This window comes from Eschscholzia californica, unplaced genomic scaffold (genome assembly GCF_041429995.1).
Source record: "Eschscholzia californica isolate CP2 unplaced genomic scaffold, dmEscCali1.0.p SCAF_5, whole genome shotgun sequence".
NCBI classification, from domain to species: Eukaryota; Viridiplantae; Streptophyta; class Magnoliopsida; order Ranunculales; family Papaveraceae; genus Eschscholzia; species Eschscholzia californica.
The window spans coordinates 15,412,080-15,439,069 of NW_028238472.1; the positions used below are offsets into that span (position 1 = coordinate 15,412,080).

A 26,990-nucleotide genomic window follows, 5' to 3' on the forward strand; every position below is an offset into this window, starting at 1 on the left:
TTAGATAGTTACAAGAGATATTCTGAATGGCCGCGGCTTTGGGGAATAAAAGAAATTCTCTAGGGAATAAATTCTCGAGGGAATCCAGATTTTTTTTTAAAATTCTCCGGGGAATAAATTTTTATGGGAATACAGAATACATTTTTTTGAAAGTTCTCCTCCATCTCATATGTTCTCTCTGCCACTTCATCTTCTCGACACCTCATCATCTTCTTCGGCCGGCCGGTCAATTATGTATACATTTTTATGGGAATACAGACTATATTTATAAACTTATATTTATAGCCCATTATCTAGTCTTGAAAGACTAAATTTCCGAGCCCATTAGATATGGGTCCGAGTAGGAAACACTTCTATTAAGTAGAAGCTTGGTTTGATGGCAATGGGAGTTATTTACTTATAATGTCAACCTAATGGAAGTTCTACTCATTATCTTCAATGTGGCACTATATATTTACAAAAACTTATAAATAACTTAAACTTCCCATAATCCCACATTGTTCATTTACAAGTGAGAATGGTGTTGCAAACTCTTATAAAGTGATGAGAGGTTGTAAGTACTAAGTCACTTGTTGACTATTAAGTTACATTAGATATCATTTCATTAACATTAAAATTAAATTTTTTGTTAATGTGTAATGGCGCTACCCGACACCTGATTAGCCCGAATCCGGCTTGCCCGAGTCTGTTAATGGGCATGGGCGGGCTTTGATCATTGCGAAAGTGAAAATTGCCAGCCCGATTAACCCGACTGCCCTAATGACCAAAGACCTAATCTACCCGACCCGCCCGAACCCGAGCCTAAGCTACCCATGGGTGTCCATGGGCGCCCGATTCCCACCCCTACTTCTATAGGTAGGGATGTACATTGGCCAGGTTTGGGATGGATCATTTCTCTCCTAATTCGTCCCATTCTATTTGTAAAAGGGTTTTCTACACCCACACGGTTTAATATATCAAGTTTACAGATTATGTTTATTTAGGTGACATATGACGGCTCAAACTAGTCTCTTTTGGGGTTCAGACTTCAGGGTCATTCTTGAGACTTTGACCCTAACTAATTTGGATTTGATGTACTTCACAAGTCTATCAAACGCTTATAAATATATGATTAATTATATTTTAACTCCTAATTTGTGATTAACTCGCCGTTTTGACATCCATAAGTGGTTGACAGTTCGTTTTGTTTTTAAGAAAAAAATTTGAATTCTTTCCGGAAATACCTCAGGGACCAAAAGGAATAAATTCCCCAAAAAATTTAAAAATAAATTATATTCACCTCATTTCTCACTCTCTCTTCCATTTCAATCACCTTTCTCCCCTTCATTTTTCTCTCTCGCCACTCCATCATCTTCTCCTACGAATACCAACGAGTGACGACCGACCATGATTTTCGGTGACCTTCAAACTAAAATGAAGTACTAAATCAAACCGTCGACGTGCACCAAGATTTTCGTGGCATGTACCAATAAATCTTGTAAATGAAAGTGTACTCCAAAAATATGTTCTTGTCATATATTTCAAAGTTTATCTAAATGTATGTGTACTCTAAAAATGAAATCAAAGTAAAGCTCCTAGAATGTCAAACAAAACTAGTAAAGCCCATGATTACATGTTTAAAGGTAATAAATAATGAGGTTAATTTTAAAGCCAAAAAGGAATAGAGCTTTTTATTCACCAAATCTTGTTTCTTTCTCCTTGTACGATCCTGTAGTACACTGCACAAAATAATCCTCGTATACTCCGCTTATAATTATCGTCCACGTGTACATTCTCATTCTGTTGAAATGACTAAAATCAATAGCTGAGCCAAGCTTACCAAGCCAAGCCGAGTCTAAGAAAGATTGTTGGTGGGAAGAAAAAACCGACCGTTGGAGGAAACTGCCAATTCAGAACCAAATATAAAATCAGTTTGCCCATACCATACCATACTCTCTCTCTCTCTCTAAAACTCCTTAAGAAATTCCTAGAGAGAGAAACAAGACACATTCCAATCTCTTACAAAACCCCCACCCCAATTATATAAACTAGATTATCCTTCTCTCTCTCTCTCTAGATTCTTGAATCCCATTTCTTGTTCTTTGATTCTTTCATAAATAAAACAATTACTAACTACCCAAAATCAAGAAATTCTTCTTCTTTGTTCTCATTCTCTTCTTCTTCCTCATTCATTGTTGATCTCAAAATCTCAATTCTAATTTATTAATGGCTTCTCTCAAACTCAATAATAATAATAATACCCTTTTCTTATTTGTCTATTCATTTACATTTTTCTTCTTATTATTACATACTTCATCAGCTGAAGAACTAGTCATCGGTTATAATTCGTTCTCGTCTGTTAATAGTTCGGCTAATAATACGAGCAACCAAGATGGTGGTAGTGCACCTTCTCCTTCTCCGTCTGATTATCATCGTCATCGTCATAAATGGGTTGGACCCATTGGTTTTCGGCGGATTAGAGTTGATGCTCGTGGGACTGGTGATTTTCTCTCTGTTCAAGCTGCCATTGAATCTGTCCCTGATAATAATTCTCAAAATGTTCTCATTAAGATTCATGCTGGAATTTACATGTAATTCTCTCTCTCTCTCTCTCTCATGGAAAAATTCTAGAAATAATAATGTTACTCTGTCCGACTGGCCTAGAGTACTATCATTGTGGCATGAATGCTCAAATTAGGAGGGTAATATGATACACTTATAACCCTCGCCCTCTCGAACACACCCTTTCGCAACTAACAAAAAAAAAAACTCAATTTCAGTAGAATCTTTTGTGTAAATCGGACCGGTTGAACTATTTATAGTGTTATGCAGGTTCGACCGGTCCGATTTACTTACAACAACGTAATGTCGTCCTGAGACATATCTAGGCTGAATTTTGATCATAATATGTGTCGGGTCAGAATTTAGATTGAAAAAGTAAAACACTTCCTCTATAGATTCTATCCTGTGACAGATAGATATTTTTTACCTACAAAGTAGACTATGTTGTTGGTTGGTCGTGTCGATGGGTGTCTAGGTGCTAGAGTATAGGGTGTTATAATTACTTAATTTCCCAATAAGATCCTCCATGATTTGATGTTTAGACCTAGAATTGAACTGTGGTATATTTTCATGAGATGTGATACTTTCATGTGAAAGTCAACGGCTAGTAATTTGAGGTCAAACATATGGTTTGATAATGAGCTACAATCTTATAATGTTACTTACAAATTTGTTGTGATATGGTGTGGGTGGGAGCAGAGAAAAAGTGGTGGTACCAGCAACAAAGCCGTATATTACATTCCAAGGAGAAGGAAAGGAATCAACGGTGATAGAGTGGCATGATAGAGCAAGTGATAAAGGTGCCAATGGTCAACAATTGCGTACTTATAAGACAGCTTCTGTTATTGTTCTTGCTAACTACTTCTCCGCTAAAAATATCAGCTTCAAGGTACAAGTTAAAGCCTACTTCAGACCTACACTAGTCACATTAAGATTGAAAATGTTCTGAAACGAGTCATAGTCTCATGGACGACTATGACCAATGCTATCTCAATTATGTATGCAATTATCTAATTTTTACAATAATATTTATGTAATGAAAATGTAGAATACGGCACCAGCGCCAATGCCAGGGATGGAAGGATGGCAAGCAGCGGCATTTAGAATATCAGGTGACAAAGCTTACTTCTCCGGTTGTGGATTTTATGGAGCTCAAGACACCTTATGTGACGATGCGGGTCGACATTATTTTAAAGAATGCTATATTGAAGGCTCTATTGACTTCATCTTCGGTAACGGACGATCTATGTACAAAGTACGTATGCACAATCTATTTATCTCTTCACTCTTAAGTTCTTGTGTGTTTAAGCTTACAAATACTCTCATTTTGACAATTTACTTGACCATAATATATTATTCGAGCGTTTCACAGTTCATTTATCATTATTTTATAAAAATGCGTGTTTTAGTTTTGGGATTCTAAAATAAATATATGAAGAAGAGTTAAAAATAGTAGTATTTGTTTTTCTTCGCTCGCTCGAGATTTAAATTGACTCGGATTAAATTTTCAAAATGTTACTTTTTTTGCCTAACACGTAATATCTAACTTGTTTGATGGATGTTTCAAACTGGGTTTAGATAAAAATCTGACCTAGACGAATCAGATTCAGACAATGAAAAAAAAAAAAAACCTTAATCCTAATTTAGTGGTTTATTAATGTGTTATGATGGTGCAGGATTGTGAGCTACACTCAATAGCTACAAGGTTTGGTTCAATTGCAGCACAAGATAGGAACTCCCCTTATGATAAAACGGGTTTTGCTTTTGTCCGTTGTAGAGTAACGGGTACGGGTCCTTTATATGTGGGTCGGGCAATGGGTCAATACTCAAGAATCGTTTATTCCTACACATATTTCGATGATATCGTCGCAAGAGGTGGTTGGGATGATTGGGACCACACTAGCAACAAAAACAAGTAATTATTCTCCTTCCTTTCCCTATACCTTAGGGAGTGTTTGGCTTTTACATTTCTAATATGAAATTCGAAATTCCTTTCCTAATTTATCCATCAATTTAAATCTAGTGGGGGACAAAAACAAAAGTGATTTTTCAATAAGCTTTTAGATTACTACCTTAAGGAGTCTACGAAATTGAAACATAGACAACTCAAACTAAGCATTTTTTAGTGAAATGTTGAAAGAATGTAATTTTAATTGTTAGACGTTGTGCCCTAGCGAATGTCGTCGCTTAAAGTGGTGCAGTACAACAGCGACATAGATACAATGCTTATATAAACCCGAAGACGAAACCCAAGTCGTACAAAGAGACAATGCTTATATAAACCCGAAGACGGAACCCATACAAACCTAAAACTTATAGGACAACTTAAATGCTAGTTGGTTATCAAATACATATAAGAAAAGGCTAGAACTGTGTGCCTGCAATTATAGGTTAGTCTCCATTGATATAAGTACAAGTCATGAAGTCTAGATCTGCATATTTCTTTTCTGAAACAACAAGAATCCATTGGCACTGCCCATGATAGAGGGAGTCCGAGTGTCCGACAAACACATTTACTACAAGCGACTTAAGTCTGATTTTTCGATTTATACAGGACGGCGTTCTTTGGAGTATACAAGTGCTATGGACCAGGAGCAGAGGCAGTGAGAGGGGTGTCATGGGCCAGAGAGCTTGATTACAACACTGCTCATCCTTTCATTGCTAAGAGTTTTGTCAATGGAAGACATTGGATTTCTCCCTCTGATTCCTAACTCTTACTCTCTCTCTCTCTCTACATTTTCTCTTTCTTCATTCTTATGTACTATTACCCTCTCTTGACAAAATTCATTCATCTTTGTAATATGCTTTTGGATTCTTATTCTTTAAATTGTAATTCCTTGAATAAATTGATTAACTCATAATGCCCCTAAATTCTTTTTTTGTACTAGTTCATGATCTTTTACTCTTTCATGCTTTAAGCCAAAATGTTAGTTTCAATACAGAAGAATGGAACTTGAAGCTACAAGTCCATAAAGAAGTAAAAAAATGACACAATAGACATTCTTCCTGTTTTAAGATTTATCACCAAATGATCATACCTCAATATGATATTAGGCTATATTGTTCGACGCGAAGTATGAAATGAGGGTAGTAGGCAAGGCACCGCTCGCAGTTACAGGCCAATAGGCACTATAAATCAGAAAGACATGCTCATCTTCATATGCCCGTACCTAGAGGCTGCCTTCGACAACATCGATGTCAGGTAATAAATATTAGAAGCTAAAAACTAGTTCAAGAGCATAATGAGAGCTGCCACTAAAACAAGGTGGGTGATTTGGGAAAATAAGAAAATTGTCCGGGTAGAAAATTTTAGAGGGAAGGTGTGAATTTTGACGAATTATCCGGGGTGCAAAATTTTAAAGAGAAACAAGTCATCTTGTTCTTCCTCGTCTCTTAGTCTCTTACCACAAACTCCGGCTACGCCCACTAACTCCGGTCACCACCTCAACCCTTTTTTTTTTAACAACAATCATAAAACTCCAAGAATTCCAAATGGGCTGCTGTTTCTACATAAATTCATGAAAACCATCTTCACGAAAGCTAACACTTGCTAACATGATCGACTAACAAACCCAGAGAATCAAGTTCACAAATCAAGGAAGAAAACAACTTAACCATCTAGAGATAACAGTATGTAGTTCAAGTCAAGACATCGATCGATCTTGTACTTCATCTCTGCTCCTGAGCTTCTGCAGCTTCTCTTTCCTCTGCTTCAGCTGCCATTAATTCATCAAACTTGTCTGACTTTCCAAGCAATATCTCAACTTTTGCTTTTTGGTCGGGCCGTCCTCTTGATTCATCTTTCACATCAACAGTTGATGTTATGATCTTCTTTTCAACAGCGAAACCATTGTTTTTCAAAGTCTCTGCAATGGTGACAACATTTGCAATTGCCATTCCAAGAGCAGACAGTATGACATCGCCACATTGCTGCATGAACCTCTTGGCGAGATTAACATGGAAAAAAAGGGGTCTTTTTGGTGTTGGAAACTTGAATTTGGTTCTTGTTTTGGTCATCAGAGATGTAACGTTATTCAGTCCCTCTGTAATTTCTTCCATTTTAGATAACTAGCAAAAGAAGAACAGATGAAACCCTCCCACCTCTAAATCCGGTCACCACCATTTTTTCCTTTTCTTCTTCTCCCTTTCCAATAAGACTACAACCTCCACTTATCCTTCTTTTCTCTACTCCTCCCTCTCCATTTCTCTCTCTACTCCTCCCTCTTCTCTCTACTTCTCCCTCTTTATTTAATCCGGCGAAGGGGATCCAAAGCCGCCTCTCTACTCCTCCATCTTCTCCCTCTTTATTTAATCCGGCGAAGGGGATCCATCGATTTTTTTTCTCCAGGAAACCCCAAAGAAGGGCCGTTTTCCGACGATTTTTTTGCCAGAAAACGGCTACATAGTAAGAGAAAGAGAGGAGAGGAAAAAAGATAAAAAAAGAATGGTGGTATAGTTGCGGAGAATAGAAAAGAAATAAAAAAAATACTTCACTCAAATTGGTTTCCCTCTATCAAAAAAAAAAAATGAGTCAATTAAAATTAACCAATTTTTTAGAAAATCTTTGCACCCCAGGTACTTTTCTTATTTCCCCAAATCACACACCTACAACAACTCCATGGTTCAAACAAAACTATGTATACCCACAGCAAATAAACAACATAACGTGGAGATGGAACATAAAAGAACCAAAATGATAAAGATACTAAATGTTATCATGGCCATGGTTTTATCCGATTCAATTTCCAGTTAAAAACAATAAGGTTGGGCTATTTGATATTCATCTCTAACACAAATTGCCTAAAGAGATCCATTTTTGTGAATGAAATAACGAGTATAACATTAAGGTAATATTATCAAAGCAGAATATGCAGATAATTGAGATAGTAAATATCACGAGAACTTACTATAATCCATATCTTAGTCGGTCAATCTTTTGTTGTTGGCATGCTTCTGTTCAGAACCATTCCGAGTTGTAGCTTAAATAGCTTGGGTATGGGCTTCCTGCACTACTGGGCCTACTGCTACTACCTGTGCTTGAGGGTTCATCGAACCGACCATTTGTAAGCGTTCGGAGTTCACCTGTTTGGGCTCTGAAGCTGCTGCTGCAGCTATTTGTGGGCCTTGAGTTGAGCCATATCCCATCATTGGCTGCTGAGGTGGCATGTAAGTGGGTGGTTGATGATTATGAGCTTGAGGGGCGACGTATATCGGTTGTGTATTAGGGTTGGGAGGGTATAGGGCTTGTAATCCAGCTGTTCCATACATAGCTTGATGACTTTGGAATCGCTTAAGCTTGGAGAGATGCTTCTTACCAGCTTGATGACAGTTGAAAACTTCTTGAGTATCACATTTCACATTACACAAGTCACAAATTATAGGCAACACTTCTTTGGGAGGTTCTCGTTGTTCGACCAACCTCGTACGCTTACCTCCTCGACCACCCTTTAGTTTCCTCTTTAGACCTCGTCTCTTATTATCAAATCGATCCATCCTCCGTTTCTTTGTACCTGCAGTTGCCTCTCTATCTGCATCTTCCTCAGTCTGCCCGGCCACTACATTCTGTTGTTGAGAATCCATTTTATTTTCATCAATAGCATTTCCAGTTGGTAAATTTTCAGAAGAGTTTTGCACAATGATCTCAGCCCCGTGAACATTCCCAGTCTGTGTTGTGGTTTCTGAGTTGCCTCCAGGCATATGAAACTGTGCGACTGCAGATACCCGAGTCGTGCTGGGAGACGGTTCAGGTGCAGGGTTGAGGTTTGGGGTTGGAGTAGGATTCGGAGTTGATCCTGGTGCTGGTGTGTTCGTAACCATGGGAATTGAAACTGGAATTGCAGTGGAGTTCCTAGAATTTTGCAGCTCCTCGAATCTCTGCAAGTTCTTTTTATGTTTTTTTCCATTCTTGTGTTGCTCAAGGATTTCCAAACTGGTGCAGTCAACTCTACAGAGCTCACACCACGCCATCTGCCGAGGTTGAGTTGGTACTGGAGCAGTTTGTGGAATCACTCCTTGCCCCTCAGCTGATTGTGCTGCCACTTCATGTGCTAATGCTGAATCTGGTCCATGCACTTGGAATGATGAAACTTGCCGACCACGGCCTTTACCCCCACGTCCCCTACCACGAGAGTATGGTGCTGAGCTACCTTGTCTGGGATGGCGATTTCCATAATTGCCTCTCCCGCCTCTGAATGCTGGCCCACCTCTTCCACCACCACCGCTATTATATGGAGATCTCCCAACCTGCAGGAAGAAAAGCTCTAAGATACTTTGTGTGTGTGTCTAATATATATATGTATATATATATATATATATATAGAGAGAGAGAGAGAGAGAGAGAGAGAGAGAGAGAGAGAGAGAGAATATAGGAAACACATAGTGCACATGAGATGCAATAACATCCACTCATTCACATGCATGATACAATATAGCATGTAAACATCATAAAACCCTTGAACTCCCACACGCCACAGACATGCTGATAGATATTATCAATCGGATGAGAAACAGATAGCCACTTCCAAAAGAAAGTAAAGCTCAGATTGCCAACCAAAAAACACATTACACACATAAATTTCTTTATTAGTGAATGGCTGTCATTGGTCGTAGAATAAGTAACATACAGACAGAAGTCCAGAACTTCTAATACCCCAGTGTAGCACAAAGACCCATATTGTAGAAAGCTCAGATTTTCGCATTTGCTTACGATAAAGAAAAATTGTTTGAGTAAACTATAGATACAAAGCAAGGGCAGCATATGAGCTAGTGATGAGGCTATGGGTCCCTCAAGAGACCTGAACGGTCTCTAGCTTCATCAGTCAGAAAAGCAAGGATAGCAAATGAGTTAGTGATGAATGAGGCTATGGGCCCCTCAAGAGACCCGAACTGCCTCTAGGTTCGTCAGCCTGAATGTAATCAAGGACTCCACAGACCAGTTTATTGTACCCACAAAGTTACCAAGTCAACCGTAAGACCTACACATACCTTAACCATGGTCAGTGAGAACCTCGTGCTCCAAGCCTTCAAGTGATGTTAACAGTAGACTTTGTTTTATGTTTTTTTCTTTTTCTCTTTTATTTTTATGAATTTTAGAATTTAAAATCTAACAGTAAGCCTTAAGAAGTCCAGATACAATGAAATCCATGGTCAATTCAATCATTATAAGAAATTCATATCAAACATACAAAAATAAATTAAAAACCAAAATGAAGCTTTTCCAGGGGTTTCAATTAGCTGAAGAAAGAAAGGAATATCAAAGAATAAAGCAAAACAATGAGGTTGAGGGAAAAATTGCAAGCATCATGCTAGCCTGTTTCACTAGAAGTGCATTCACAAGATAATTAAAGCTTCACGGATTTTTATTCGTAGAATTCTTAAAAGAAGAAGGCTCTTCCTTAACACCCGTCACAAAGAGGTTTAGCCAGGTCAGAGTTCCCATTTTCACTTGGAGACATCAGAATTATGATAATGAGCAGCAAAAATGCCAAAAACAATCAGAATTTCAACAGTAAGCTGATATATATGGCAACTCCGTGGATTCACCCATGGAACAAATGGTTGGTTTATAAGACGAGCTAGAAAATAATCAAGAGCTAAACCAAAAATTTTGATCAGGCTGAACGTAAAGCATAATAATAGTATTAAAATACCAACAATCTGAAACATGGAGAAATCTATGTTAATATCAAAAGTTCGGTAATACCATTACTCTTGTGCAACATCTTGTGTAAAAATGTAAATAGGGTTGATAAAATGTGACAAATTTAAGTAAAAAAAAAACGGACTATAACTTCAGTGAGGAAATAAAAAATGATCTCTACTCCATCCCTGAAAAGAAAATGGTATCACAACTAAACAAGGAAATGTCTATTCAGCCATGTTACAGTTTTTTAGCTTTTTGCACAAGGGTCAATTTCTGATACACGTGCTAGTGTCTATGTAATATACTAATATTGATCATAACTAAGGCTGCAAAGCCCACTTTCTCCATGTTTGAAATATTAAGTTTGTGAACTAAGGCGTCACCTTCAGTGTCCAAGTTATACTAAGTCAAAACCTTTAAGATGGCCATAAAAAAGGTGGCTTGGTTATACATTGAGGGTTTTTCTTTCTTAGTTCTCAGATTTATAAGAACGATTTCAGGATTATGATCAATGCTTCAAAATGAGGAGTTAAAGTGAGTTAGTCTGGAAAAGAAGAAGTCAGAAAGCCACTGAAAAAATTAGTCTCCAGAAAGAGTCACTTGAGATACTTTGTCGGGAATTTGCAGATGATTTTGACAAAAAATGGAGAAACCTTTTCACATATATTTCTAGTATGGATATTGAATCTAAGGTATTAAAAAAATAATATACAAGTATACGACCTTTACATTGTCGCGAGTGCCCTAAACTGTTGACAGTAGGATGGTTCATAAGTTTCAACAGAGCAGTAGAACAGTTCATCGATATAATTTTACAAACCCATTTATCTATTTGTAATTACTTCAGGAGAAAAGGTTGATAGCTTGCCGGAGTACCAAGCTATCTGATTAAAGCATATTTATACATTAAGGATGTCAGGTTGAGTACTTATGTTGTCAGAGCTACCAATGACACAGAACAATGGATATCACCATAAAGAAATTTTGACAAATTCCTAGGTGTTTGTAGCCCTTCGACTACTCCCATAAATACAGCAAAAAAAATTAAGAGATGGGAGAGGCATACCTATCTCAAGAATCCGACTCCAAGACGAATTGAAAATGATGATGAAGCCAAGGATGACTGTCAGGATTGGGGCTCCTGAGTCAACTTCTCCTAGTAGGGAAACGAGACGAGTTTAGCATTCTAACGTCCTAAATGTGTTCTCTGATCTACGAAGGTTGAGAGATATTTATGAAAACTCTCATTGGCAATGCAAGCACGTCAGGGCATCAATCAAAACTGTGTTTCTCCATGCCAACGTGCTAGCACGCCTTGTTCATTTGGTGAAACATGAGCAAGATTGGCATGTCGAACTTGTGCACTGCTGTAATCAAACCCATGCCGAGTTTAGTGCATCACAATTCCGGCATCTGTCACTCTTGCAAATACGATTCTCGCCAGAAAATGAACAAAGCCATTGCCTTTGATTCCTTTAAACATAACCACTTTTCAAACTATGTTTCAATTGTGTCATTACTCATTACTAATACTCTAAACATGCAATTTATATCGTTATTATTTCAATAGCGAGATAAACTACAATCTTGATTAATTTAATAGCTCTAAAGCTGTTTTTGTAACATGTACTACATGAATGGTGAAGATAGAAGTACAATCCATTAACCTGTTTGACAACTGACATTGTGTCTTCTTTTGTCAAACGGTTCGGAGATTTATACACTGACAAAGAAATACTTGAACTTCACCTTCTTAAATGTTACCTTTCAAAAGGTAGACTTCATTAAGGGAGGATTACCGAATAGGTCTCCCTAATTACTCTTCAGTAATGGTTGGTCATATAACAATTCCTACAAAAGAAACCAGGATGTGAGAAGATAAAATGAACCAACCAGTGCTCCTCCATTGCTTCAATTTGTCTATCTTTATTAACAAAAAATCTAGCCAGTGAGATGCCACATGACAATCTGGCGCTCCCACGATACTACCAAATGTCGAAATATCGAACTCCCTACATACCAGCAACTAAGTTCAAAAGAGAATAACACATATTGTTCAAAGAAGGAAAAGAAACACTCTTTTAGGTACAGCCTCTGAGTTATCAGACTATCGAGTGATAGAAGTTGAAGAACGAAGGTCTCTTCAAAGTCCAGTTTCACAGGTCAGTCACATTCCAAAGTGGTGTCCTTTAGGAACAGAACATACATTAAAGTTGTTCCATGTTGGACCCTCGGATTAGCTCCAAACTAAATCAAATGATAAAATTCAGACCCATCATTGTTCACTAATGTTTCAACATAAAGAACTAAGGGAAAGAAAGATTCATTTGATTTAGAAATATTCACTATAAGTGGAGATCTGGAGGTTTGGAGGACTTCTCAGGACCCAAAGAGATCGAAGGGTGATAATAAAACCATCATAAGGTGCAACGGCAGAGCCATTGATGAATCAAGACTTCGCCACTTACAACTAATTATCTGTCCACCCCTCCTGAAAATATCAAATTGGCCCATCAACTATTTATCTAATCCTGAATAATTAACTCTGGGTTCGCCCGGGCAGTCTTTCGAAGCTTAAAATCATTGGAAGTTTATATCTTAAGTGTAATTGAACTTAAGGAGGCAGTAAACACATACAAACAGAATTTAGGGACCCAAAATGATAACTAGGAACCACTGGCATTCCTGTCAAAGAAGGAAATCTATCAGTGAGGCAAAAAAATTCAGCCTACCAACAACAACACAAATATTACAAACCGAGAGTTCTTGTAAAGTAAGCAACAACCTTGCATGGCTATACTAATAAGACAAGTATTGTAGATTACATTCAATGCACTCAACCCAAATCAATTTAACCAACCCGAATCAGTTCAATCAGACAAATGTGAGACAATTTACAGTTACATAAACCCTAATCAGATATTAGGATCAGGTATTCAAAAAAGACATAAAAAATAGTCCTAATTAACAATCAGATAACCAAGGATAACATTTGGTAGAGACAAAAGCAACTATTAGACAATTCTATCAGGCAAGAATACGTAATTAAGAAGTTAAATGAACAAATTGAGTAAAGAAAACGAAAATATGAAACCCTAGTTAGGCAATTACAAGTGAAAGATTTTAAACCTGAACCCCAGGATGAACTGGATATTGCCCATGATAAAATCCTCCATGAGAAGGATAAGGGATTGGCGGTGGGATTAGATCGTACCCAACTCCTCCAACATTCTTCTCCTGCCATTGACGTTCCTGGTAACCAGCCATTGCTCTCTCAGCTGCATCCATCGACCCCGCAAATTGAGTCAACTGTGACAATGCAGCAACAGCAGCGGCAGCAGCAGCGTTCAACCCAGACGGAGTTGTATATGAAGAGGAAGATGAAGGGTTTTGCTGCTGTTCTGTCGCACTCTGTGGATAATAAGCACTACTTTGCTGCTGCTGCGGCTGCGACTGCCCTTCCGGCGGAACCGAGGAAATTCCCGGTGGTTGGATTGTTGTTGATTCCGCTTGTGATTGTTGAGATTGGGAATTATAAGCATTTGCGTAATCTTGATGATAGTAAGGGTAATGTTGATGTGTTGGGTAATGAGAGTAAGGGTAGTATGATTGATCATAAGATTGATTTGATGGATCATATGCTGGTTGTGGATTTGATTGATCATAGGATTGAATTTGAGTTGATTGATTGTAAGATTGAGAAGCTAATAATTCTTGTTGTTGTTGTTGTTGTTCTTGTTGTCGTTGAAGTTGGTGTTGTTGAAATTGCTGGTGAAGTTGTTGGAGTTGTTGCTGTTGAGCTTCTGTGAGAGAAGAAAGATCCATGGCTTCTCCCTCTCTCTCTCTCTTTGCTGTCCCTGTGTTTCTGCAAATAAACCCAGGGTTAGGGTTCCTCAACACCAAAATTCCCCTTTTCTGAGGATTTGGTGTTAAAAAGTGGAGTATGAATTTGCGATTTTAGGTTCACTCGTGGTCGTGGGGGTTATTGATTTTTTTTTTTTTTTTTTATTAAGGGAGATTCGTTGTTTGGACTCCCTTTCCTATAATCGACTTGCTGTTTAGACTCCCTTTGTAAGAGTTGCATTTTCGACTCCGTTTTTCAAAACAAAAGGTTAAATATAATAGTTCCAAAATAATAATAGGTGAAAATACTGTTTTACTCTCTTCTTGAACTTCTCTTTCTTTCTCTCACTAGAATTCTCAAAATTGAATTATAGTAGAATCGGGTGAAAGACCCAAATCATGTGAACCAAAAATTTTGGTTAATTAAATATTAACCATGAGGTATGAACCAAATTGATGAAGAAAAACAAACGTGAGTTTGGTTATTGGTTCGATTTATAGACAAGTTTAGAGAGAGAGAATGTGTTTTTTTAGTTTCATTAGCTAGGTTGAGTAATGGAGTTTTCTTATAGACAAGTTTAGAGAGATAAAGAGTGGGATGTTGTTGAAAGTGGGGAGAAAAGATCAAGAGAAGGAACAACTCGATTCGGAGAGAAAAGAGTCTTAGTGATTGCAGGGGTACGGGTTCATGGAATTGATCTTTGTTTAACATTAATGGCACAAGAAACTCACTTAAACTAGATATTAATGGTGCGTGGAATACCCAGAATGAGGCTTATGCCGAATTTGAATTTGAAGCTACCCATTTTTAGTGTCAAATTTAGGTATAAATACTTCATCAACTAAGCTCTTTCCATATTCTTTATGTCATATAGCTGATGAAAATGGTAAGCCTTTGAGGAGTGAGGCTGTCAAGGTAACAGATATTGTAAATGGAATATGAAACCTAAGGAGTTCTAGTGATAATAACATTGGTGGAAATCCGATTCAGTCTTTGTCTTCAGCACCTTGAGTTGGAGCTATCTTCTGCTTTACGTGTACTACGGTTAAGAACTAAATCAACTGAGATTGTTGTTTCTCATAAGTAAGCATTGCGAACAACTTCCTCATTTCCTACAAATCCTTGCCATAAAAACCAACTTTTAGTCTTCTCGTTTTCTCGATCTGATTTGAAACTGCTTCCGAAAATTCCTAAGAGCTGTAAGTTTTACTTGATAAAACATTTTAGTTTCTTCACTAGATGAGTATATTCCGATTGATTATAATCCGATTGATTATAATCCTCTTGAGGAATAAAATATGATTGATATTGATAGAACTGGTCTGGAAAAAATTCAGAATAATTCACCCAAAACTTTGATGGCCTTGAATACCACATGATGTAGACGTAGCGGAAATTAAATAAAAGACTAAAACTTGATCAAATAAAAGAGAAAATACGATAAACAATGATAAACTTGGTAATAATGTGTGAAATCTAAATAACAAGGACAGACCGGACTCCCTTTTTTAGGTTACTAGACACTTCTAGATAGACTAAAATTAGGAATAGGATATTATGAAACTCTAGTTTCCTTAATTGATACTAATCCTAATTCGGAAATAAATAAAATACTCAAACTTCCTAACTAAGTAAAATACTCAGACATAAAAAACTCCTAAACCTAGATCTAAAGGACTTGGCCGTGAGGCCTACTTGCTCTCTTGGGCGTGAGGCCCATCATCTTGGTCGGGAGGCCCACTATAATCCGCATCACATAATTAGTTAGTTTGGAAATGTATGAAGACTTGATTTTTATTGGTTGAAATTCAAATATTGATAAGTTGGACAATTAAAGATATCTAAAGTGGACACTTCTTAAGATATCTCTCTTCCGCTGTCGACACGTCATCTTTGAGATCTTAGTTGAGTTTTGCACTGGAGAGGATTTAAAAAAAATTCCAAACATCCTACGTGGCACTTCGAGTTTCTAAGATTGATTTTTTGCATTGGAGATGCTCTTAATCTTAGAAACTTTAAGTGCCACATAGGATTCTTATAGTTTTTTCTTAAATAACCCTCTCCTATGCAAACTCAATTTGGATCTCTAAGATGATTTAGTGGTGGTTAAATACAAGTATATGTAATTGTCCAACTCATCATTTTTAAATTTGAGACTGATAGAAATCAAGTCTTCATATATCTTCAAAATGACTAAATATTTTCTTTAAGAAAATTATCATGTCACAGAATTAAACAACACAATTTTAGAGATTTGCATTGGAGACATAAAAAAATTTAGAGGATCTTAATAGTGTCATTCAGGAAAGAGAATCTCAATCGAGGCACATTGACAAACAGACTTGTTTTTTGAGTTTTGCATTAGAGATTTTCTAAAAGTAAAAGGGAAGCTCAAATGTGATACAAAATAAAATCAACTAGAAATAAAAGGAAAACAATTTAAGGTACAAAATAAAATCTACCCAAGATAAAGGGGAAATAAAATTTGGTACAAAACCTGTTACAAAAGAAAAACTATCCAAACTAAGGAGAAAAAAATTTAAGGTACAAAATAAAATCTACCTTCATCAAAAAAAAAGGAGAAAAAAAAGTTGGGAAAACATAAACTCAATAGAGAGAAATTTAAGTATTAAAAAATTTAAAGAAAGAAAAAGAAAGAGAAGAAAAATAAAGTTAGGGTAGAAAAGACAAAGAGGGTGAACGAGAGTTTCGATACAAGTAAAGAGAAAGAAATAAAGAAAACAAACACACCCATCATGATTCAAGTAGATGATACATCCTGTAATCACAACTATATACACTGGATCTGTGCGTAATTTTATGCTACTAGACAAGTCATACCTTATTTACAAAAAACGATCAGGCCTTTTTTCTATCTCTTTGATCATCATCATCATCATCAGTTATTTTGTTATTTTCTTTATATTCTTTAATCAAAATATCCAAAAATGTCTTCCATATTGTGGATATAGTCACTTGCCAAAAGCTTATTTAAGTTTACTCTAAAAAGAACACTAAAATGTCCACAAGTCTCCATAAAACTAAGATGTCTCAAATCATCTAGTTTCCCAAATGAATAACAAAGACGTTCGGGATATTTGAAATGTCTCAAACGAATAACATTAACATCGAAAGACATTTAAAATGTCCGAAATCAATAGCAGAGACGTTGTTAAACATTTGAAATATACCAAACGAATAACACATATCAGAATGTCTCAACTAATAACATAAACATTCACTGCTACATTTACCACAGTCTCCATTCATTATTAGTTCTAAAAAAAGTATTGAAATGTCTGCGGATCTCAATGAAACTATAATATCTCTAAATGCCTATGATCTAGTGTTACAAAGGAATAATGAAAACATCGGTGAACATTTGAACGTCTCGAAAGAATGCTCCAAACCAATAACTTAAAAATATTGGTGGACATTTTTAATACCCCTAACTAATAACAAGGAATGCTCCAAACCAATAGCTGAAACAAGTGACTGTTCCAAATGAATAACACACTTTAACATCCATCAGTGTCTCAATCCACTACCCCATACGTGAAATAAGTTTTTTGTTTTTGGCTAAAAACCAATCTGGTGTAACGATCACCTTGTCAAGTCTTGTTGGTATTACCTGTGGTCTATGTCTTTTTGTATTATCATATACATTGTAGTGTGTCATGTATACATGTAGTAATCCCCCTTGGGCACATGAACATTGACGTCATTTTAGAGTAAGTATGGTTGTGTTTTTTTTTTTCTTGCAAGCATGGCTGGTTGAATAGATGATGTTTCTCAATGAAAATAGATGGAACAAGAACTTGACATATATTTACGGAGTTTAGGGTAAATTTTGGGCTGAAGACCACATCTTTTCAACAATAAGCAGCCAAAGAACCATTGACCTCCTTCCCCACTAGATAGTTTATATTTTGCATGTACTTTTATACGGGCAAACTTCCACCATATCTATAAATTCAAAGTTTTGATAATTCTCTACACCATCTTATTACTTGTTGCAGTAACTATCATTTCATTTGTATTATTCTGCAAAAGTGACTTGTACTAGAATGCACGTAAATGTTGTATCAACCCAATTAAACGAGATACCGAAAATAGACCAACTGGTTGTACGACTGCAACTACAACCACCAAGCAAGAATGAGAAAACTAAAACTATACGAAATCTTATTAGTTCAACAAAAAAAAAAATACGAAATCTTATTACTTGTCATAGTTTTAAAATTTTCCATTCAGTGATTTGTACCTAGAATGCACACAAATTGTATACCAACCCAACTAAAAGACCCCTTGTCCGGGTGTAGGGAGAAGAATAGCAGGAAAGAACACTGGCCAATCGGAAAGGATAATTTTAGACCAAACCAAAACCCAACTCTAGAGAGAGAAAGAGAGAGATGATGGTTGCTGCTGCAACTTTAGCTCCGGCTTCTTCTTCCATCCGATTCACTTCTCACAAAGCTGCTGCTCGACTTCTTTCCTTCTATACCAAAACTAATCCAACCAGAGTTTGTACTGTCACAATCTCAAGTTTTAAAACCCTAACTACAAACCCTCATTTCTTCCCCTCATCTTTTCATCCCCAAATTATCAATCCCCTTTTTACTGACATTTGTTCACACAGACGTAAGTCTTTTTGTACTGTTAATTCTGCAGCTCTTTCATCTTCTGGTGAAACAGTTGAGAAATTGGAAACTGAATTGATAGAAAAAACCAAAGATGTTGAAGGGGTGAAAAAGGTTAAAGAATTCAAGAAAAGGTTGAGGATTGTTGATGTAAAAGGTGGACCTGAAGAAGGGTTGGATCGATTAGGGCAGAAAATTGTTGTTAAAGGTTGGGTTCGTACTCTTCGAATTCAAAGCAGCATTACTTTTCTTGAGGTTGTAAATTTATCTACTCTTTATTTCTCATTGATTTTGTTTTTCAAATTTACTGGTTGATGAAGAAAAAGGGTAAACTTTTCTGTAAATTGTTGGGTGGGAAGTAATTGGGGCATCCCTATCTTTTGATGAAGGGGTTTCTCCCAAAATTTGATCAAATAGTGATCAAAAGTTCGAACTTTTGATTTGGAGGGGTTGTGAAATTGAGATAAAAGAAGTGGGGTTTTCACTTTTTCTGATGATATTCCATATTTTAATTTTCAGGTAAATGATGGTTCATGCATGTCCAATATGCAATGTGTTTTAGGCTCAGATGCTGAAGGCTATGATCAGGTATTCTGTTTAAGCTACAATTATTTTTCTTTAATCTTTAGGCCTGAAACAAGCATGAATTGTCACTTGAACAATTGGGTCAAAGCTATGAAACATTTGGATATGGTGTTCGATTCTAATTGAAGTACAAGTAGGACTACGAGCTGTTACTTCCCCAATTTGTTTCCCGACTAAAAGAGTTGTTAATTCATTTTTAAAGTGGAATTGATGGGTTCGGAATATACTATATCAAGGAAAGAGAGATTGAGAGAAACACAAATGCATGGTTAAAAATCGTCCTAGCTAGAGAAGGTATTGAGTTGCTACCAGGTTCATCCTCTGACCAAAAACATTCTCTACCATTCCCCTTTTTCTGGAACAGAGGTCAGAGGCAATTGTTAGTGTTGCTCTACTTTTAATGCGTAATCTATATGGGGTGTCTACAACTAACATGTCACCACTAAACCACATAATTATACTCCAAAGATTTTGTGAAATGAAGCCAAGCTTCATTGGTGGAAGTTGATATGTTAATACTAAGAATAGTATTAAATTGTCACTGTCAGACAGTGAGAGTCGGTTTTACTTTTGTTGTTCATGGTATTGTGTTTTGGATTATGAGATTGGTGCTTGGCCCAAGCAGTTTTCTTTGACTCTGATAATGGCGTACTTAGTATGCAACTATTTGACCAATTACTGACAGTAGGTAGATAGGTTCAAAATTTTGTGGATTTTACATGGTATCACCGTTCCGTAAAATTTGTATCGAGGAAGTTGGGCAAGCATGAAATCCTCTAGAATTTGTATATGACGGTTTTGTACCGCTCACTCGGACGAAGATATGAGAAAATTTTAAAATTCATTTTTTTTAAAATTAATCATGTAACTAGATAATTCCATGAAGAACAAAGTTGTACAAACTGCTTTACATTAACGTGTTTTGTGTACACTTTGCTTATGAATGATTTTGTGCTAATAATTCTTTGCGAGTTGATGGTGGTTGTTTTTAGGTGGAATCTGGCCGCATTACTACTGGTGCATCTGTGTCAATAGAGGGGATCATTGTGAGTAGTCAAGGATCTAAGCAGAAAATTGAACTGAAAGTAGCAAAAGTCGAAACGGTATGGAGCTCCTATGTTGTGATAAAGTTGCACTTTCACCTCCATTTGTTCTTCCATTCCGGAACTTGCTACTGAAAGACTACAAATTAATGAAAATTTGAAATTATTTTAGGAATTTTCGGCGTCTGCTTGCACACTGTTTTTTGGCATCTACTTGCACACTGTTCAGTTTGTATATACGTGTGCAGAGAATCATTGTTTGCAATCTGTACTCATATTTTTCATGTAGAATTGGAGCTCCTGAATTTGTTATCAAAATTGCGATTAAGTGTTACAGACAGTTAATAATATCCTGGATTTTCGTTAGATATGAGGTCCTCTCGGAAATTGATATGTTTGGCCATGAGTTGATTTAGTTTTATGACCAAAGCTTGCTTCTAGAGCATGTCTTGAAGCGATTTTTGCTGAATCTTGTGAGGCTTGCTTCGTCTGGATTTGTAGTGATTGCATAGGAACTAAAAGGGCGTTCCATCATCGTGTAATCTTTATTTTCATAATATTTTTTAGGTTTGGACATTGTTTGTTTAAGTGTTTAACTATAATAGTATGGGTTTTCGTCTTGGATTTGGTGGAGATTATATCTTTCTTTCTTGTAGTACACCCCTGTTCATATTTCTTGTATGCCTTGGTTTAACATCCTTTCTATTGTTTTCTTATTTTTTTACGAGGAAATAAATAGGTAAAACAAAGAAATATAGGATAATTATATGTGAAAAGAGTCGAAACAATATCATTTTCTTTATTTTGAACTTTGGTTGTATTCTAGCTTTTTGTGCTATTGTTTGTATGGACAACCTTGTTCATAATCTCCTCTTCCTTTTTGTATACATTTTTTGAATAATTCCTTTTTGTACACATAGGTTGGAGAATGCGATCCTTCTTTCCCCATTCAAAAGAAAAGGGTAACCAGAGAATTCTTAAGAACCAAAGCTCATCTTCGTCCACGAACTAATACATTTGGTGCGGTATGTTTTTCGTATTATAAAGAGCATACTAATTAGATATGTAGTTTCGTGATATAACTAGAAAATGTCTAACAATGTCAGAAAGTGTGCCAGACGATTTTTATGAATAATCTCTGAATAAGAGTTATTGGTCATAGGAGTTTCAAACCCATTTGTCTTCACGTCCCAGTTTCCCCAGTTTCTCCATCTCCTATCAATTTTTCTTGTCATGTTATCATTATCTTATGGAAGTTAGAAAAGTTGGCTGATGTTTTTGGGCTTTGGCACGATTTGAGTTTTAGCTTGTTTTAGTATTTAGATTTATAATGTTTCTCCAATAAGATTCTAAGGATGCCCATAGCTGAGGGATAATGTTCCATTTGTATTGTTCAAGCCGGTTCTAGGTTGCAAGAGTGAGAAATGCATTGGCATATGCCACACACCAGTTTTTCCAGGAAAATGGGTTTACTTGGGTTTCATCTCCAATTATTACCGCTTCAGATTGTGAAGGAGCTGGTGAACAATTTTGCGTTACTACCCTGGTACGTTGTCGGCTTTCTCAAATGAAAAGTTGGTGTTCTTATCGTATTCTGTGAATTCTTATGTATTTATTGTCATGCTTGCTGGGGTTTCGTAAGTATGCATTGACGTGAGCTGCACATTTTGAAGTTCTTAGAACCCAAGGCTCTGCTGGGTACATTTTGAATATTTTCGAAAAGTCATGGCTTAGATTATGGGTTGTTTTCTATTTAGGTAGAGGCATTCCAAATTTCCAACTCACTTATAGTTTTCTTGTAAATATGATAATAGGCTTGCAAATATTACGGTCCGAGTGTTTCACGTTCTGGTTTGTAAATTCATCTAGACTCGACGCAAGGATAGTCATATGGTAGCACCAAAATATACAACTAACCTAAGCTGTGTATTTACAAATATTTACAGCATAGGTAACAACGCTCATGTCACGTATGTTTATATTGTTTCTATATAAATAATGTACTATTCTCGTGTTTTTATTTGATAGATTTCAAGCACCGGGGACGGACAAAAGTCGCCAGCAGATTCCATCCCCAAGACTCAGGATGGTTCTATTGATTGGTCAAAGGTGAGTTGGAAATTTATATTAACATTGGCCCCACCAAGAATTTTGTATAATTATCACATCTCAAAAAGGGTGTTTGAAGTAAAGTTGTCTGTTACCCGCGAGTAGGTCTCAAAGACTTCAATTTCCTTCATCCTTGGTCAAGAAAAGAAGTAAAACAAGAAAAGAAAAATGAAGCTTAGACCTCTGTATCCATAAAAGAAACGAAAGTGCTGCATCACTTCTCTACAAGCATATGGAGGGCTATACATTTAGCTGTCTCTTAAGGATATATTAGTATTACTGGGAAATAACAGAACGACAATTACAACCTACTAAACGCTTCCTTAATTTTTCATGAGTTATCGTCTAAATATTCATTTACTGACTAGGAATGCTCCAATCTGTCTTGTGTTCCAGGATTTCTTCGGGAGACGAGCAAATCTGACAGTCTCGGGCCAACTAAATGCTGAAACATATGCTTCAGCTCTTTCTGATGTATTATTCTCTTCTCATTCGTCTCAAAGAAAACTTCTGCAGAATGTTTTGGTTATCTTATAAGCAACAACTTGATATTGGTGTCAGGTATATACATTTGGGCCAACTTTTCGCGCAGAGAATTCTAACACATCCAGACACTTGGCTGAATTCTGGGTACCTATTTCTTATCCTTTTGTGGCCATATGTTATCAATAGTTCACGATTTCCTCATTATATTTCATGGAAGTTAGAACTAGAAAATCAAAATTCTGCCTCTTAAGTTGCCAAATTTTGTGGTTCCCTGCATAATTACACTGACTTACACTTTGTTCTAACTTAAGATGATTGAGCCAGAACTCGCTTTTGCTGATTTGAATGACGACATGGCATGTGCAACTGCCTATCTCCAGTATGTCGTAGGTCACTCTTCACATCTTTTGTCAATACAGTATCTGGTAGTTTTATGTTTGTCATTTTCGGGTACTTTTTATGGCAGGTCAGGTATGTTCTTGAGAACTGCAAAGAAGACATGGATTTCTGCAATACTTGGATTGAGAAGGGAATCATTGATAGATTGAATGTATGCTTAATCTCTTTCAAGCATTCTAATACATTGAGGAATTCAAACTGGTTAAGCAACATACAAAACACTCATTTTTGAAAATCCCCGTTTAATACTAGTACTTGAATTTAAAATAACCAATGGATTATGAAGTATTTTTCATTATTGTTTATTCTGCTTTTCTCTCCGTTCTTATAGGATGTAGCTGATAAAGATTTTGTTCAGCTGACATATACTGATGCTGTCGAACTTCTTCTGAAAGCAAAGAAGAAATTTGAATTCCCAGTACGGATCTTTTATCTGTTGCAAAATTTAATATCAAAATTTGGTGGTAACTTGATTTTATTTTTGTTCTTCGTTAACTGCGCAAGACTATTTATTGTTGTTTATCATTATTGAACGGATTGATTTTTGTATGTAATTATATTTTTCCTCATTGACAGGTAAAATGGGGATGTGATTTGCAAAGTGAGCATGAACGATACATCACCGAAAAAGTCTTCTCTGGCAGCCCTGTAATTATCAGAGACTATCCAAAGGTTCGGTTAGTTTATATGATTCGGAAGTTCAGATATGTTAATATAGCTAAGACGTGCTCAAAAGTTGAAATGAAGAAATAACATCGCAGTACATTGACACTCTGTAGGAAATTAAGGCATTCTATATGAGGCAAAATGAGGATGGGAAAACGGTTGCTGCTATGGATGTTTTAGTTCCTCGGGTAAGGACAATTTTGATCTACTGTGTGTGTGTACATATATATATATATATATATCCTATGTGTTTCAGTTAAACAGATATCCAGTATTTGTGTGAACTTTGCAAACCCTAGATAGGAAGCTGAAATTTTAAAAATTGACGGATCCTTTTTGACAAAAACTTGGCCTAGGAAGTTTTGGTCAACTTTTCCTATATATATGTATTGTACGGTTTTCATAAGTGAGTGAGGGATTTGGTATAACCGTATAAGTGTTAATTTGCTTTCATCAGTGGTTTAAATATTTCTTTTTTGTAATTAGGTTGGCGAACTGATTGGCGGGAGCCAACGTGAAGAACGCCTTAGCCATCTTGAAGATCGTCTAGATGAGTTAAAGCTTGATAAAGAAAGCCTTTGGTGGTACACTGATCTTCGTCGATATGGTTCAGGTTTGAGATTTTTTTTTATTGACGAGATCAGTTAAGTCTATTACATTGTTGACAGTTTTCACACTGCAATATATAGGTAATCAAGAACTACAAAAATCCGGAAAGAAATAGATCTAAAAGCCAGTTTAGGAGAACATTATTTATCTTTTCCTTTTGACTTCTCAATGCCTAGACTGTGAAGGAGCTATACAAGTGATAGCCACGGGATTAAAGAAGTGTTGGTTTTCATCTGGCGCCTGACCAACTCACCCGTTTGAAGGAGAGAAAGAAAAAGGAGAGGTCACAAATGGGGCCATGCGGAGTCATTAACCTAAAAGTGAGGGGTAATTTGTGTTTAGCCCCAACATATGACGACTCGCACATTTGGCCATCTAGCTTGTTCACCAGCTTGTTTAACACATTAGCCGTTTTGTTAAAAGAAAGTTAAACTTTAAATATCATTTCCGGATTTACCCTTAAGCTACTTTCAAATCTCTCTCTCTCTCTCTCTCTCTCTCTCTCTCTATATATATATATATATATATATATATATATATATATATATATACATATTTAAATAAATATTCTTCGGCTGAGGACTTCCATTAATTGAGGTTCTCAGTAAAATAACAGAAGGTCTGGTGAAGGAGGTCCATCTGCCAGACCATTTTTCTGGCAAAAGGGAGTCCCCTTTGCCGGAAAATCGCTCCTGCTTAGTAGTCGTTTAAACTCTTCTATTTTAGTTTAGTGCTTAGTAGTCGTCATAACAGTGTAAATTAGGTCATTCTTGATCCCGTTAACCCAAATCTTGGGCCACACTTGTTTTCTGCGTTAACTTTGTAGGAGACAACTTCTCTTTTTCGTGTTCGAAGTTTTACTCAAGTGGGTTTTTGTTAATTCTGTTTTTTTGTGTGATTAATTTCAGTTCCTCATGCTGGATTTGGCTTGGGATTTGAAAGGCTTGTGCAGTTTGCAACTGGATTAGAGAACATAAGAGATGCAATACCGTTCCCTCGAACTCCTGGCTCCGCTGAATTTTGATACTCAATCTTCTTCATGTCTTCTTGCTTTCTACTTATCGAAGACAGTAAGTTGTACCCTCTCTCTCTTTCTCATTGTTTTTTCACGAACACTTCGTAAGTGCAGTAGCTTTTGTTTTTCATAATTTACAAGTGCAAGCTACTTGTTTTTTCTTTTATCACTTATAGTGAATGAATAATTATTAATTTTAAGATTATAATTCTTTATATTTCATAACTCTTGGGAATTTTTTTCTATTAGCTCAAGTTGTGAATGAAATAGTATATCAAATACATGGAAAAACATCCCTTTTGTAGAAAATAATGAATAAAGGACTGTGGAAATTGATGGGTAAAGAGTCCCGGTGGAAGATCGAAATATAATTTCATTAGTTTGTAGTATTTTTATATTTTATAAGTATTTTAAGACTAGATCGACACTAATATTGAAATAAAGTGCATCTTTTATTTACACATTTTCTTACATTTATAATGCAAGTACAATGAGCTTAGCCAAGTAAAACTTTGGGCCACCATAATGCTAAAGTTGTAAGGGCCACCACACCACTTGACAATTTGACTTTTATAAGAGAAAATGATCAATTACTCAATCCTTTCTTAATTCACATCTAAAAGTCATCTTTTCTTAAGAGAGTCAATGGTGGTGCATGGGATCCACTAAGGGTTTAACCAAGAGCTAATTTTGGTGTGAAGACTTTTAAAGAACAAGGATGTCATGACCGACGAGTGGAACTTTATTAGAACAAGGATGTCATGACCGACGAGTGGAACTCTATTACAACTCTCCCTTGGTTATATCAAAATATTATGTAGTTGTATCACCTTTTCGATGAAAGGAAGCTTGTATTACAAAATATCTTTCGATCTATTAGAATACGATATAAATAACTTTCCTTTTGCTTCTTACGGACATAACTAGAGCGCTGATATTCGTCTATCAGCTAAAGAATTTGAATGTACTGCAGCTAAAGAATTTGATCTATAATTGTTGTTTGTGAAAGTTAAGTTGGGTAGAAAGCACCTATTGACCCATTGATGACCCTTTCTTTGGGTTTTGAGAGCTAGTCAACAAGATGACTTGAACTTGAAAGGTAACTCATTGTTTGTTTCTTTATCATTTCTTTTTTTCTCTCTTCTACCCCATATTAGAAACCCTAACTTAGTCAAACAAGTGGAGTCCGTCCTTGAAGCCTCACAACTCCCAACTCTCAAGTCTTCCCACACTTTTCTCATTCTTCTGTCTTCACTGCAATTTGTTGTTCTCTTTTGGGTCATCCTACCATGTGCCTTACAAGTTGAGACTATTTCTTTGTCTAAATTTTAAATAAGTTAAAGAATTTAGGAAGAAAACAATGTTTTGGTTAGACTCTTTCGATAATGTTAGTGAAAAAAGACCATTTTAG

At 36.3% G+C, this 26,990-nt stretch overlaps 3 protein-coding genes and 1 pseudogene across 3 annotated transcripts; 2 read left to right on the forward strand and 2 right to left on the reverse strand.

Moving 5' to 3' along the window:
- The first annotated feature begins 1,930 nt into the window (after positions 1 to 1,930).
- Positions 1,931 to 5,412, forward strand: PME5 (Pectin lyase-like superfamily protein). Its single transcript, XM_086644462.1, has 5 exons — positions 1,931 to 2,570; positions 3,241 to 3,430; positions 3,590 to 3,796; positions 4,218 to 4,456; positions 5,096 to 5,412. The coding sequence occupies exons 1-5, from the start codon at positions 2,206 to 2,208 to the stop codon at positions 5,250 to 5,252; spliced, it is 1,158 nt and encodes a 385-aa protein (XP_086500588.1). The 5' UTR covers positions 1,931 to 2,205; the 3' UTR covers positions 5,253 to 5,412.
- A 757-nt stretch (positions 5,413 to 6,169) lies between these two features.
- Positions 6,170 to 6,654, reverse strand: LOC147537397 (uncharacterized protein At2g34160 pseudogene; annotated as a pseudogene).
- Positions 6,655 to 7,221: 567 nt separating this feature from the next.
- LOC147537398 (uncharacterized) lies at positions 7,222 to 14,358 on the reverse strand. The gene is made up of 2 exons (XM_086640581.1): positions 13,313 to 14,358; positions 7,222 to 8,784 (listed from the first exon to the last, which is right to left on the reverse strand). Exons 1-2 carry the CDS (start codon positions 14,006 to 14,008, stop codon positions 7,522 to 7,524), a joined length of 1,959 nt encoding a protein of 652 aa, XP_086496707.1. The 5' UTR covers positions 14,009 to 14,358; the 3' UTR covers positions 7,222 to 7,521.
- A 3,892-nt stretch (positions 14,359 to 18,250) lies between these two features.
- On the forward strand, positions 18,251 to 25,801 carry NS1 (Class II aminoacyl-tRNA and biotin synthetases superfamily protein). Its single transcript, XM_086639917.1, has 15 exons — positions 18,251 to 18,922; positions 19,187 to 19,255; positions 20,245 to 20,355; positions 21,216 to 21,320; positions 21,704 to 21,841; positions 22,324 to 22,404; positions 22,801 to 22,878; positions 22,966 to 23,034; positions 23,202 to 23,276; positions 23,357 to 23,440; positions 23,621 to 23,707; positions 23,866 to 23,961; positions 24,069 to 24,143; positions 24,442 to 24,568; positions 25,473 to 25,801. The coding sequence occupies exons 1-15, from the start codon at positions 18,440 to 18,442 to the stop codon at positions 25,586 to 25,588; spliced, it is 1,794 nt and encodes a 597-aa protein (XP_086496043.1). The 5' UTR covers positions 18,251 to 18,439; the 3' UTR covers positions 25,589 to 25,801.
- Positions 25,802 to 26,990: the final 1,189 nt, after the last annotated feature.